Below are 13778 nucleotides of genomic sequence, written 5' to 3' on the forward strand. Positions count from 1 at the left end.
TGTAAGGAGGTTAATATAATATTATTATTTATTATGTTAATCCCATTATCATTGTTCTAACTATTAGACTCGTTGTACTCATGTTTTTGGTCTTTCTGTTTATAGCACAGGGATACGCAAGAAACGCTCGCGGTTTTGGACCGGCTGGACTTGGATACGGAGAAGCCTAGTGACGAAGAAATGGCTCGGAAATTTGGTTTCGAGGAAGCGTTCTTTCAGGGTAGACTCACCTGGTGGCAGCGGTTCAAGCCCCAGCTGTGGTCCATGTTCGACGAACCGTACTCGTCGAACGCTGCCAAGGTACGTAGTTTCAATAATTTTAAGACACAGTTTCTATATATTTTGATAACGATTTTTACCTGTCCACTCGGGATGATTCACAACCGGTGGTCTGTTGGTTTGTTTGTATTTGTACATTTTTCAGCGTTTACGGTAAACATTGCAGGTGTATTGATTGTATATGAATAAATTAAAAAAATAAAACGTAGGAAATATTTATTTAAGCTTAACTAAATTTTCAGATTTATAATATCGGGATGACGTTGACTGATTCTCAAACATAATAATTTATTGTATATAGATCATATTTTATTTTATTACAATAATGATATTATCATATTATTTCTAATTGATACTAATAGTATAAACATTTACCCAAGGTTTAAATAAAACAAATTACTCCTTACGTCTGAGATCACAATCTATTTATATATTTTTGGTTTTCATTGAAATTTGTTTAAATGTGTTATTATTTATATAATTAGGTTTGACAAGTATTAATTCGACATTTAGGTTCGATATTCCTTCACATAAGTTAACACGTTTTTGCCGATGTGTTCATAGGTATTCGATAATAAATTAGTTCAATATTATACTGAAAGGGTGTGCGCCCTCTGTTATGGTAGGTAACCATATTGTTGTCAACATCGAAATATGTTACAACATAGTAATACTGATAAAACTAGAATCGAAAGGGTGCAACCGTTTCCGTGGTTGTTTGTGTATTATGATATTATATACGAGCTATTATGTCCCGGTACGAAAAACAGTCTTATAATAAAATCGTTTAAGGCATACACCAAAATAATATTATAATAATATAATATCCTTTCATCTGTTCTCAGTGGGTAGTGATGAGGGAATAATATTTCTGGTTAGAAAAATGGAATTCGATTTAAATATTGTTAACTCTCCAATGATGGCGTACTATGTTGATTGTCAGTATTCATGTGAAAAAAATAATAAATCATATTAACAATGCGTAAATAAATGTGCACAAGACACGGTGATGCCATGATACTAATATGTAAATTCAGATTCGTCAAAGTAAGAATATGTGCTCGCGTATTTATATCACTCAATGATTTCTATGTACGCATTAGATTTTGGGATTAGGTTAAAAATTATTTTAGGAAATAAACAGAGCTTATGAGCATATAGTATAATAAAGCCATATTGTCTACAAAAAATATTTCAAATGAGCTAACGTTTTAAATATAATCTAATTCGTTAAGTGTGTTGGTGCTAGTTTTTCTAATTTTCCGAAATTCTATCAAATTTTAAAATTATATTTTAGTTATTACCTTAATTATCCAATTATCCACTTCTCCATCTTGATACGACGATATCTATTTATGGGGCGTCGATATGATATATAATATCAAAAGAAATGACTTCACAGGACAAACTCTCACGCCCAGTAAAGTAGTCGGATTTCGTAAATTTTTTTTATTTAAAAGAAGCGAACAATTTTCAGGTCAGATTAGACCGAATTCTCATTTTACTATAAATAGTGGTAGAAAAATACGTTTGAAAAAGAACAAATACTGTGCATTAGTAAAATGCATATTCTAGCTTCTATAGTTAAAATTTTTTAAATCAAGCTTTGATCTGACCTGCACACGTTGTAAAAGGTTTATGATGAGATGTATCGTGAAAATGTTGTATGGTCATTATAATTTGAAAATTAAATTATATCGATATTATATATTATATATTGTTCAATATATAAACTAATGTGTAAGTTGATAATAAATGATCAGCCTGAAAGAAGCTATCCAGCGAAGATATTTTTTTGAAACCCCTTTATTTACAATTGTTTTATTAACAATTGTGTTAAATGTATAATTTGTATATTATATGAAATTCTGAAATAGAACAAACCGTTCCTCATATTTTATATATTGTGAATACTGACTACTTGAAATAATACAAACTGTTTATGGTTTTGATTTTTGCTATGTAATCATACAAAATATTCTACACTCCTACAACTTTTTCGACCCATTTATAAATTACTCCAATAGACGAATTTTGTCCAGTTTTATCATTTAATTTTATATATATTTTAATCGAAACTAAGTTCTCAATCAGCATGTACATATAAATGTATATCATGTAATAACATTTGTTATAATATTGTATAATGTATATATTTATGAGCTTACAAATTTAAATTGTGTTTTTGTTCTAGTTTTATGATTTTAAAACAATGTTTGTTATACTTCTCCCGTACAATATTATAACGATTGTTCTAAATGATTGTTTCAATAAAATATATAATAATCATTAATTTCCCTTTCAATTAAACATTATACAACCAAGTTAAAATTAGAATTGTTGCAACCACACAGGGTCATAATAAGTTTAATGTGGATTTTACACCAACGAAACGTCCATTAAACAACCACTTCCAGGTCTTATTCGTATCAAACTTTAAACTTGATAATCTTCTAACATTATATCTTTGCTATTTCTGAATAGTGTATTCAACTGTTGAATAAATTACGAATAATTTTTATCTTGAGAATTATTTTGGTAATTCAATTCCGAGTGGAAACATAAGGGTGGAACAAAAATTTGACGTCTACCCATCTGTTTTGTGTCTCTCATTCGTGGTTATACGAGTATCTGACAATAAAATAAAATAAAATAAAATGAAACATATTGTAGTCGAGACATTTGTTTCCTCTCATCTCCAACAAAATCTCGTAATCACACACAGAATCATAAACATTTGTACTTGTTTCTTAAAGACCAATTTCTAAAAAAAGAAATGACAAAATTACATTATACTATATATTTCGTTTGGTTAACGAATTCATTCAGTCAACTTGTTTGAAATCCTCGTTCTTGTAATAAAAACCAACAAACATTTGAATAAAATGGGAATAATAATATATTGTTATTAAATAATTTTACTAAATTATACTTTTACAAGCGCAGACAAATCCAATTCGAAAACAATCATAAATAATAATTGTGAGACAACCACGAATAAGAGAAAAAAACTCTTGGCCTTTTAAATGACTTATTATATTCAGTTATTTTTATCTACCTAAATAGAATTTATACAAAATTATGTTTTCAATTCATTATAAGAGAACCGTAGCGTTTAAAAGTCATTATTATTTCTGGAACGGCAACGTATACTATTTTCATGTACGACGATTAACAAACAAACGATTTGTAGTATAAAATACATAAATTCGTATATTATAGTATAATATTATTTAAAATGTATTACCAAGGACATTCAAACCATTTTTAGGGGTGTGATTGAATAGCTGTCGTGGTTCTATAGTCTCGTGGTTTGTTTAACATCATTATGCCAATTTGTATACGTCCGTTTAACGTATGATAAGTAGCAGTTTGTCAGAACTAACTGAATTGTATCGATTGAAATATTATTCTGTATAGGGTGTGTCAGTGGAACACTTCATAAAAACATACCTACTTAACCGTTCAAGCAGATATAAATTACATCCAACGAAAAGTAAAAATTGTAAATAGCGCTCCATAAATCACAATTAATAAAAATAGTATATTACATTTGTGATAAATTTATATCGCACGTAAGCACGTTATCATTTCTGAGCAAGTACAACAACATTATTTTAGTTAAGAGTATTCGAATTATAGTGTATTTACTGTAAACTTTGAGTGGTGAAAAACTTTAACTATGAATCTTGAACATAATATACATATTTTCATGCAAATTATGAAAGCCATTTAACCATTATTATGCAAAGGATACCTTTTTCACTTTTATCCAAAAAGTGTTAAGTTTTTTTTTTTTTTTATTAATTATAATGAATAAATAAATAAGTGAGTGTATAAAGAAACAATTATTAAAATAACAAAATAGACTTGAATAATTATCGTTATGTACGTCTACACAACTAAATAAATGAAACACGCAGTGAGGTAGTTAACCACTATACTTTATTTGAACAATATGTTAATACAAAAATACACGGATTTGTGGAGGCTCTGTTGGACTGACAACGACTGAGTCGCCTTGGGGACGAGTGCGGTCGGGCGGCACCGCTGTGGCTCACAAGTGCCCATGCAGCGGAATATACGCCGGCCGTGCTCGTTCCTACGGCGGATACATGGTTACATATATATGTCAAAGAAATGCTTATATTACTAATGAAATGGGTTTATAACATTATGCTAAAATATAAAATTATATATTATATAAAAATTCATTTTTTTTATTCCTATATTCTTATATTCATCATGCGATATAATTTGTTTTATCAATTAATTTAATATTTTATAAGTTTTCAACTCATACTTCAGGATTTTAATAGAATCCCGAATATGATATACGCTATTTACCACACCATTTTTACGACCTGTAATTTATTGGGTTTAGTTATTATACTATCAACATACCGACGGTCATTCATTTGCACGCGTATAGTGATCGGGTCTGGCAGTAGGCTACAAAAACGTTAATGGATCAAAGTTATAACTCATGAAACATCTGCTCTAATAGGCCAAAATAATACTTACGTTGCTTTAAACGAATCTATTAACTTTCTATGGCACGTAGTTTCGACAAAATATTAAATGCAATATTACATTGTCACGTATATCGATAGGCTGTAGTTAAGTTGTATTAATTTGTGTAATTCGGTCAAGGGGCGCACGGAATGGATTTAGTACGTACGTGACACGCGTGTTACAGAAATAACGTTTATTATTAATAAATACGTATAGGTATCAAGTTAAAACTATGTATAAAACTAAATATATGTACCCCATGCGCACGTGTAAAGTCTTTGACAATAATTCCTCATTACAATGAATTGAAACATATTATGTAACACGATGACGATATCGATTTTAACGTATCCTATATTTGCTAAAATCGGTTAAAAACACTGCATTTTCAACTCTCACGAGATTTTACTGTTGACAAGTGGTATATAAACTCTACCTACGTCACCGCACCGTCTTTTTTTAATATCTTATCTTTTATTCATTATATTATACCAGCTGAAAATGGTTTTTTTCCTTAGACCTTATAATATTATGTATTATAAGATTCTGTCATAATACCAATAATATCTATACTGATATAATATACCACAATATTTATTACCTAATACGTATAGTTGCACCTATAATATTATGGATCAATGGTTTAACTTCAGACTACGACACGTAGAAAATTCAAGTAGTAATGCCACACTTACTACTGTGATACTATTTAGTTTATAATATAATGTGAAAACTTTTTTTCTATTCGATATAATTGGAAAAGTTGTATTTTTTTTTATTTACAAGGAACAGCTCAATTGTATTGTGCTGGAATCATCTTGCTCACCATCGAACACATTGCATAATATAACACACAATAATAATAGTTATATAGATTGGAATTTGGATTATTATAATGTATGTTATAACGAGAAATAAGTTATTCACTGTTCGATAACCACTTTGATACTTTTTAATCTCGATGGTATCGTCTTTTTACGAGATTTCGCTTTTGTGGCTCGTGCGCGAAACTTTTACTCGAAGAATATTTTTTGTTATACAATACCATTTTGGTGTACGTTGCCGAAGTGTACCACTGTTGTTGTCCACGCTCCACTGCGCACTGACAAACTATACGGATCGTGTAGATAACTTATGTCTGTTTATATACATGGGTTTTTGTTTATCGAGAACTATTGTAGTCAACGCGCGACGTCGATCCGTCCAAAGCCGCATATACAATAACTGCGACGATTTATAATATTATAAGTACCAAAAACCGGACACAATGGCGATGTGATCGAATGAATCACGTTCATTGTGGATCCAGAAAGAATATTTTGATATAAAGTATCATTTTGTATCGGTTCTTATTATCCATCTATTACAACGATATCAATATGCGATTATAACATACACAATGTGGTATGTTATTTATTCGTTTTGAATTCAAATCCCATGTTTGGAATAACTTTTTGAAGTTCTATAAACTATAATACAAAAATATTAACCGATCGGCCGAACAATATTCTATATTTCAATCACGTAATTTGAACCATCTGTCGATTATATTTTTTAATTTACAAACCGATGGTTTTCAAAATATATATATATATATAATTTAGCATCAAAGTTTCTACAGTATAAAATAAATTACATAATTACATATTACCTAACTATTAGTTATTAGTTTTTTTTAAAGTAAAAGCTTCAACATCATGGGTTGTTAGCCTACATTTAAAACACAGAGATAAAAACAGGTTAAGATAAACAGGATTGAAATATTTATAATTTAAGTACAGTTTTTTGCTTAAATGTTTGGTGTGGGGAAAATAGGTATGTATGTTCGGTGGTGTTTTCTTCGTTTATATTTTATCGATCTCTGATTTTGTATTTTATTTCAAAGAATTATATTAAAAAATTTGTAAAAAAATGCTTTTTATCTTGTATTTTTTTAGACATATTATAAAGTTTGAGAATATAATAACGAAAAACAGAGATCAATTCGGGCTGTAGAATATTTCCCTCTAGCAATTTAAAAAAAAATTATGAAATTTGGTTGATTCTACAAGGTGGTATCATTATTCGAGCGCCTTAATACTTCTATCAGCCAATATGGGTCTTCTTTTTCTGCCATTTTTAGAACATCAGTTACATTAGATCCAATACTGCTGCATAGTGATACAGCTATAGTGAAGAAAATCGTAACTATTATTAGTGTATACTCACGTGAGGGACGTTAAATTAAAAGATGAAAACAAAGACGATGATACAAAAGGTATAAAGGATGTGCTGTACTGGTCTTGTTATGTTTACTTTGAGTACCTATTAAACTTTTGACAACAAACCACTATTATTATTTTAAATATATAGGTATAAATAGTATATTATGTAGGTACTACAGATATAATATTTAATAATATAATACACATTTACTACATATTTTCTACTAATATGTATTTTTATCATATATTCATAAAACTATTAATATACCTACAAAAGGTATATTAATTTTTAATAAAAAATTGTACGGAAAAACTTTTAACAAGCTGGTATTACAAATAACTTTTTTTTATTATTATTAATCTTAAGGTCATTAGCTTTATTTTTATTCAATTTTACATGATTATACAAGGGAGATTAAATAATAAATAGGTATTAAATAAAATGTGCTTTAAAACTGAAATAAAAACAACATAATTATTTGTATTAAATATATTTCGCTAGTTCACACGTTTTCGTGTTGGCAATCAAGGCCGATTTTTTCATAGAGATTCTTTGGTAAATTGTGTTCTTTTCTTTATTTCTTCGTTGGATATGCAATAAAAATATGGCACAAATAAGTTTACCATTTGATTCAAGATGATGGAAAAAATAATACGGTATTTCACCTGAACCAGAGTTTATGCTTTTGTACTTGGATAGGGTGTATAACAGTTCATTGATTGGAATTTCTTCGTTAAGTTAAATTTGTTGTGTATTGTTTGATTTTCTTTTTAACTGAATTGGTAAGTTTTTGGCATTGAGTTTTTATTTCTGAATTTGGTGCTATAATTTAAATTGTTCTGTTTTTTTTTCTCCGAGCTATTCGCCTAATTGTTTTGCTGCTTCTTGTTGCGGGACGGTATTGTTAGTTTCATTATTTAATATATTTATTTGGTTGTTGCACTTGAGTCCTTTCAATGATTTTATTTTATTCCAGACTCTCGGTGGATCCATTTTCAAGTTTAAACTTTACGTGATTTCGTGCCAAGAATTTATTTTTCAATTTTTACTATTTGTTTTGAAAAACAACGAAATCGTTGAGTTTTTTCGTTAGTGTACAGTGCTCTATTTGAATTATACCTATTGCCATTGTGATCTTGTCATCCCACCATTAGTTTATAGTTATTTAAACATTTGCTGATTATTTATTTTCGGCTGTAATTAAAATTAAATTTGTGAACAACTTGGCTAGAGATTTTCATTTATATTTATTTTTCTATTATATCAACATATAGGTGCCAATTAGGGTTTTTTAGATTATTTTTGTGTCGGGGTTATGTTTAGTGTACATACAATTCTTGATAAAATTAAAAAAAAAATTGTAAGGTGATCTCTGCAATACATTTCAGTATCAATTGTCCAAGGACGACGCTGAGTTGAGACTGAATTAGAAAATGATGAATAAACTCCTCAAGAATTTCCATTGTGAGGATTAGTCGTGTATTGTAGCCTGTACTTAGAATTGTTATACTATCGTTCTTAGTATTCTACCTATTATCTTTCCTAAATTATCAATCATTCAACAGCCACATATCTTGTTGTGAATATTGAAATCATCTGTGATTATAATGTATGATAAAGATATAGAGTGTTAATTATTTAGACAAGATAATTTTTATAAAAATAAGTTTGATTTGGTAAATATATATTTCAAACAGTAAAATTGTTGTTGTACGTGGATTTTCATTACGATTGTTTCTTAATTATTGCGATTAAGTTGACTCATGTAGTCGTGTACATTAGATAGTGTGCGTGTATATTTCATGTATCTACAGTTATTTATTTTAGAGTTACACCAAAAACCAAAACTGATTTTGCTTAAAAATATACCGTTTTTTTAAATTTTTGTTTTGTTTTTCTCTGCACTTTTGAGAACTATTGAGAATTTCAAATTTTGACCTCCCAGATTTACCAACTAGTTTGTATTTCCCATCGAACAAGATACTGTTGAAAAAAATCTAAGTAGGGTTACTGCCCCGAATGGTAATGACAGACACAAAAAAAATAAATAAATAAAAAACACACAATATCATTGTAAAATCAATACATTTATCGCTCCTTTCAGGACTTAAAGTACTTAAGGTACTTATTATCTTCGTCAGTACCCATATGGTATGGTTATATTATAACTCAAGTTCCAAATCCTATATTTTGCGTACCTGAACGTTTATGAGTACCGACTTATGAAATATGTTGTAATAAATGTACAGTTACCATTCACTATATAATCGGAAGATTGACATGAGGCCGCTGGCGTTATCGTAGCAACCTTTTTTTCAGTGGTTCTAAAACTCGTACACAACATAATAATATAACATTTGTATTAGTTAATTATATCTACATCAAATATTTAAAAATGCGCGAGCTTTATTTTGCGACACCGTCACAAAAATTTACCACCAGAACCAAACGCATCAGCGGCCATTTTTCATTCTCCCAACTATATAATGCGATAGAATACTGCTGAAAAACGCTACCTCTAATTTATTGTAACGCTGAATTATTGCTAATTTTTCTTCTTGTTTGATTGGCTTGCAGATAATCGGCATCGTGTCCGTGTTCTTCATATGCGTGTCGATCCTGTCGTTTTGCCTGAAAACGCACCCGAACATGCGGGTGCCGATCATTAAAAACATCACGGTGAACACTTCGTTCAACACGACCGCCTGGGTGCTGGACAAGACGCAGACGAATGCGCACGAGGCGTTCTTCTACATCGAGTGCGTGTGCAACGCATGGTTCACGTTCGAGATCCTAGTGCGATTCATCGCCTCGCCGAACAAGTGTGAGTTCGTCAAGGCGTCAGTGAACATCATCGACTACATAGCCACGCTGTCGTTCTACATCGACCTGATACTACAGAAGTTCGCGTCACACCTGGAAAACGCCGACATACTCGAGTTCTTCTCAATCATCCGGATCATGCGGCTGTTCAAGCTCACCCGACACTCGTCCGGGCTGAAGATACTGATGCAGACGTTCCGGGCGTCCGCCAAGGAGCTGACGTTGCTGGTGTTCTTCCTGGTGCTGGGAATCGTGATATTCGCCAGCTTGGTGTACTACGCTGAGCGCATCCAGGCCAACCCGCACAACGACTTCAACAGCATACCGCTAGGCCTGTGGTGGGCCCTGGTCACGATGACCACTGTCGGTTACGGTGACATGGCACCGAAAACTTACGTGGGCATGTTCGTCGGGGCCCTGTGCGCGTTGGCCGGTGTGCTCACCATCGCCCTGCCCGTTCCCGTCATCGTCTCCAACTTTGCCATGTACTACTCGCACACGCAGGCTCGGGCCAAGCTGCCCAAGAAGCGGCGCCGAGTGCTGCCCGTCGAACAGCCCCGTGGGCCCCGGCTACCTGGCCAGGGCCCGCCGCCCCAGCAACAGATGAACCAGCCTGGATGCGGCATGGGCGGTATAGGCGTCGGTGGCGGTGGCGGTGGTCACGGGCCGTGCGCCGGCGTCGGCGGTCTGCCGCCAAACGTGGCCGGAGCGCCGGTCAACACGACGGGCGTGCCGGCCGTCAACCGGCGGATGAACGCCATCAAGAGCAATCATCCCAAAGATGGGGCGGGACCCAAAGTCGGTGAGATACCAAACACGTGGCGATGGCCAAACTCGTGCGACCTTTGACACGACCTTTTAGTCGTCGTTGTCGTCGCCTTGTTATGTTATTTTTAATACCATACCTGTAATTTAGGTATTATAATATATTGTTTTCCTCGCTGTTCCCGGCTAGGGCGCTTTGGCTTTTGCGCAAAGCTTCTGTATGTCTTTTTAGTTTTCTTGACGTTATAACGTTATTTACGCGTGGTCTGGCAGAAAAATGGTAGGAAACACTTTATTGAACTACATACGGTTTATAAATTATTTTAATTTCTCGAAAAACAAAAATTTTAATTAAATATGATCATCAATTTAAATGTAAATAAAGGTTTTAGTAGGTATTTTGTTATTATTAAATTGAAATTAGTTTTCTTTTTCCAAAAAAATTGTAAAAAAAATCATTCATAAATTCCGTCAGAGGTAACGTAAGTATATCCATTTGAACTAGCAAAATCATTTAATTTAAGTTAGTTGCGTTCGTGACGTTATAATATATCCATTTAAATCAAATTAATTATTCACAAATACCCGACCAAAGTTCTTATGTAAGAGACGTTAAGATCTGTGGTGGCACTCCTAATCAAAATGTCTATTTGCCATTATTGTACTTAAAGTCTCTGAATACAGAATAATGGTTCTTAAACCCGTGTTTCACAACTCCGTGATTTTAAATCACTGTGATGATTAATGAAGACTTGTAAGACGTTAGATCTGCCAGTGCCATTGCTTTTCGCATTAATTATTGAACGGGCTTTGCGAGTTTAAAAACACTTTTCGTCCTAACTGTAGATCATTAGAGTACTATTATATATAGTTATTTATGACGCATACGATTTGAAATTAAAAATATTTATAAAAATAAAATCGTTTAATATTAATCTAATTAATGAACACTATCATTCCATTTACGATCTATGGAAACGGACGAAGAGTGTGCTTTTAAAGAAGCAGCGCTGGATCAAACATATCTATTGCTAATCATGCGCTTATAAATTGTGTGTAATGCTTACAGAAACTGAACCCGCCACGAGATACTAATCGATAATACACTCTGAACATAGTAAAAACCAAACAAATCAACAACGGTATACATAATACAAACACTATAAAATTACACACATAATTAAATTATTTTTTCTATTCGCACCACGGTGTTTTATTTGGTATTGTTGAATCCAATTATAACATTGATAAGTATAATAATATGATAGTATTAGTTTCGATTGCAATGTAGGAATCCTATAAAAAGTCGTGTGTCCATCACAGTACTATAATTTTATTGAATTGATTTCATTCGTGATTATTTAAATAATATTATACTTGATTTGATAATTAATTTTATCACCTATAATCTTTTTGGTAAAAACTATAATAAATATGTGTTTTTAAGTGTGATTATTGATTATATATTATTAAACCAATTAGATAGGTAAAAACGATTAATATAATATAACATATAATATTTTAGTTCAAAGACAATATGGCTTAATATATTTTATCTAAGATATTATTTTGAAGATATTTTGACCCTTAACCTAACTCTACAGCCATCATAATATTTGGATTCGTGTCAGACAGTTATTATTATTATTATTAATTTTACTTCAAAGAAATGTTATCGGATTGAACCATATCGGGCGTGTAACAAAATGATTTGACGTGGAGAAAATATATATTTTCGATTTTTTCAGACATATCTCTGACTTAATAATATGACGTCTTGTACTGCTATATACGGTTTGACGACGAAATCTTATTCTACTCCAATTGGTCGACGGGACCGAAATCATAAAACGACATGTCATCTAATTTCGAAAATGTTAATGGAAGCTCCGGGATGTGTGATCGAAATGATGATCGCCACATCAACCGCTACGTCTTAACGTGGATAGTCGTCCCGGGGGATATTAATACCAAGGATATTATTTTATTTTATTTCTCGTACACGAGAATTCGACAATAATATATAGAGACTATTACAATGTACTATCGCGTACTGTAATAATAATAATAACAATATTATTCGTATAACCAGTATAGCTATGATGTCTTAGGCTATTAATCGGTTACCTAATAGCAACATGTTATATATTATACGAAACTGATAAAACGACGACAAAATAAAACGGTTTTGTATTATATACGTAATCATATTATTCTAAGTATAAATAAAAAACAAGTTAATTCCTAACTAAAAAAATACAATATTGGACAATACCTGAATAACTTTATTTAATAACTTTATTTTAATAACTTTTTTTGTAGCGTCGAACTTGGTTTAGTGGTTAGTAGTGCAATAATATGTATTTAGGTACATCAGAATTTGTTGTTGTTTTTTGGTTTTGTCTGTGGGGTAATATTATACTTACATTGTATACAATATATACCTATTAAGTTTCGTCATGACCTGCTAGTCATTCCATCGTTGTTTATAAAATCACAGTCACCCTTTAGAAATGCACCTATATAATATAATTGTATGTCCCACCTAACGAAAAGTAATAGTAACGCACACTAAGAGATAAATTCAAAGTTCAAAGGTATCGTAGTTAGAGCGAGTGATGCACGCTACCGAGAACACACGCCTCTGCCGTAGATCTTCTCACTGGAAGTCATGTTGCATGTGTACATTCATGAAGTTTTGAGTATCTATCGGAGGCGCTGTGACTTTTAACATTAAATATCAGTTATTGCTGATATCGTGTACCCATGTGACATAACATGATTTTACTATGTCACGGGCAAAGATATGAAATCCAGGGCTTGTATAATAGTGAATTATATATTATTCATTATTGTCCAACCATTATGTCCTGATAATAGATTTCAAATGAGAAAAGAAGAAAAACGGTTTAATAAAAACTCTATAATATAACTACAATAAGGAACCGAAATTATTATCATTTGAAAATTTGAAAAAATTACTAGAAATATTATAGCGGAGTGAACTAATCATTTATTTGTTTTTTTTTATACGTACTATATATTATTATAAGCAATATTTTCCATATTTTAAGAGTTTATAAAGTATTATGTTTTGTTTTACAATTGTGAATTATTTGTAAACATTATTATTTTCATAATTATTGGGTATTATGTGTCAATCGTGGAAATTCCATGAAAATGTTCAACAC

At 31.6% G+C, this 13778-nt stretch overlaps 1 protein-coding gene across 5 annotated transcripts in view; it reads left to right on the forward strand.

Annotated features, from left to right (window-relative positions):
* LOC132941838 (potassium voltage-gated channel protein Shaw) overlaps positions 1-13778 on the forward strand; it is a 162733-nt gene that overhangs the window by 131981 nt on the left and 16974 nt on the right. For 4 of the 5 annotated variants that reach the window (XM_061010041.1, XM_061010040.1, XM_061010044.1 and 1 more), the window contains 2 exons: positions 106-300; positions 9577-10624. In XM_061010041.1, coding sequence (XP_060866024.1) covers positions 106-300; positions 9577-10624 — 1243 coding nt within the window. Of the gene's footprint in view, positions 1-105; positions 301-9576; positions 10625-11656; positions 11730-13778 lie in introns of all 5 variants that reach the window. The other variant, XM_061010045.1, reaches the window with a different exon arrangement.

This window comes from Metopolophium dirhodum, chromosome 3, assembly GCF_019925205.1.
Source record: "Metopolophium dirhodum isolate CAU chromosome 3, ASM1992520v1, whole genome shotgun sequence".
In the NCBI taxonomy this organism is placed as follows: Eukaryota; Metazoa; Arthropoda; class Insecta; order Hemiptera; family Aphididae; genus Metopolophium; species Metopolophium dirhodum.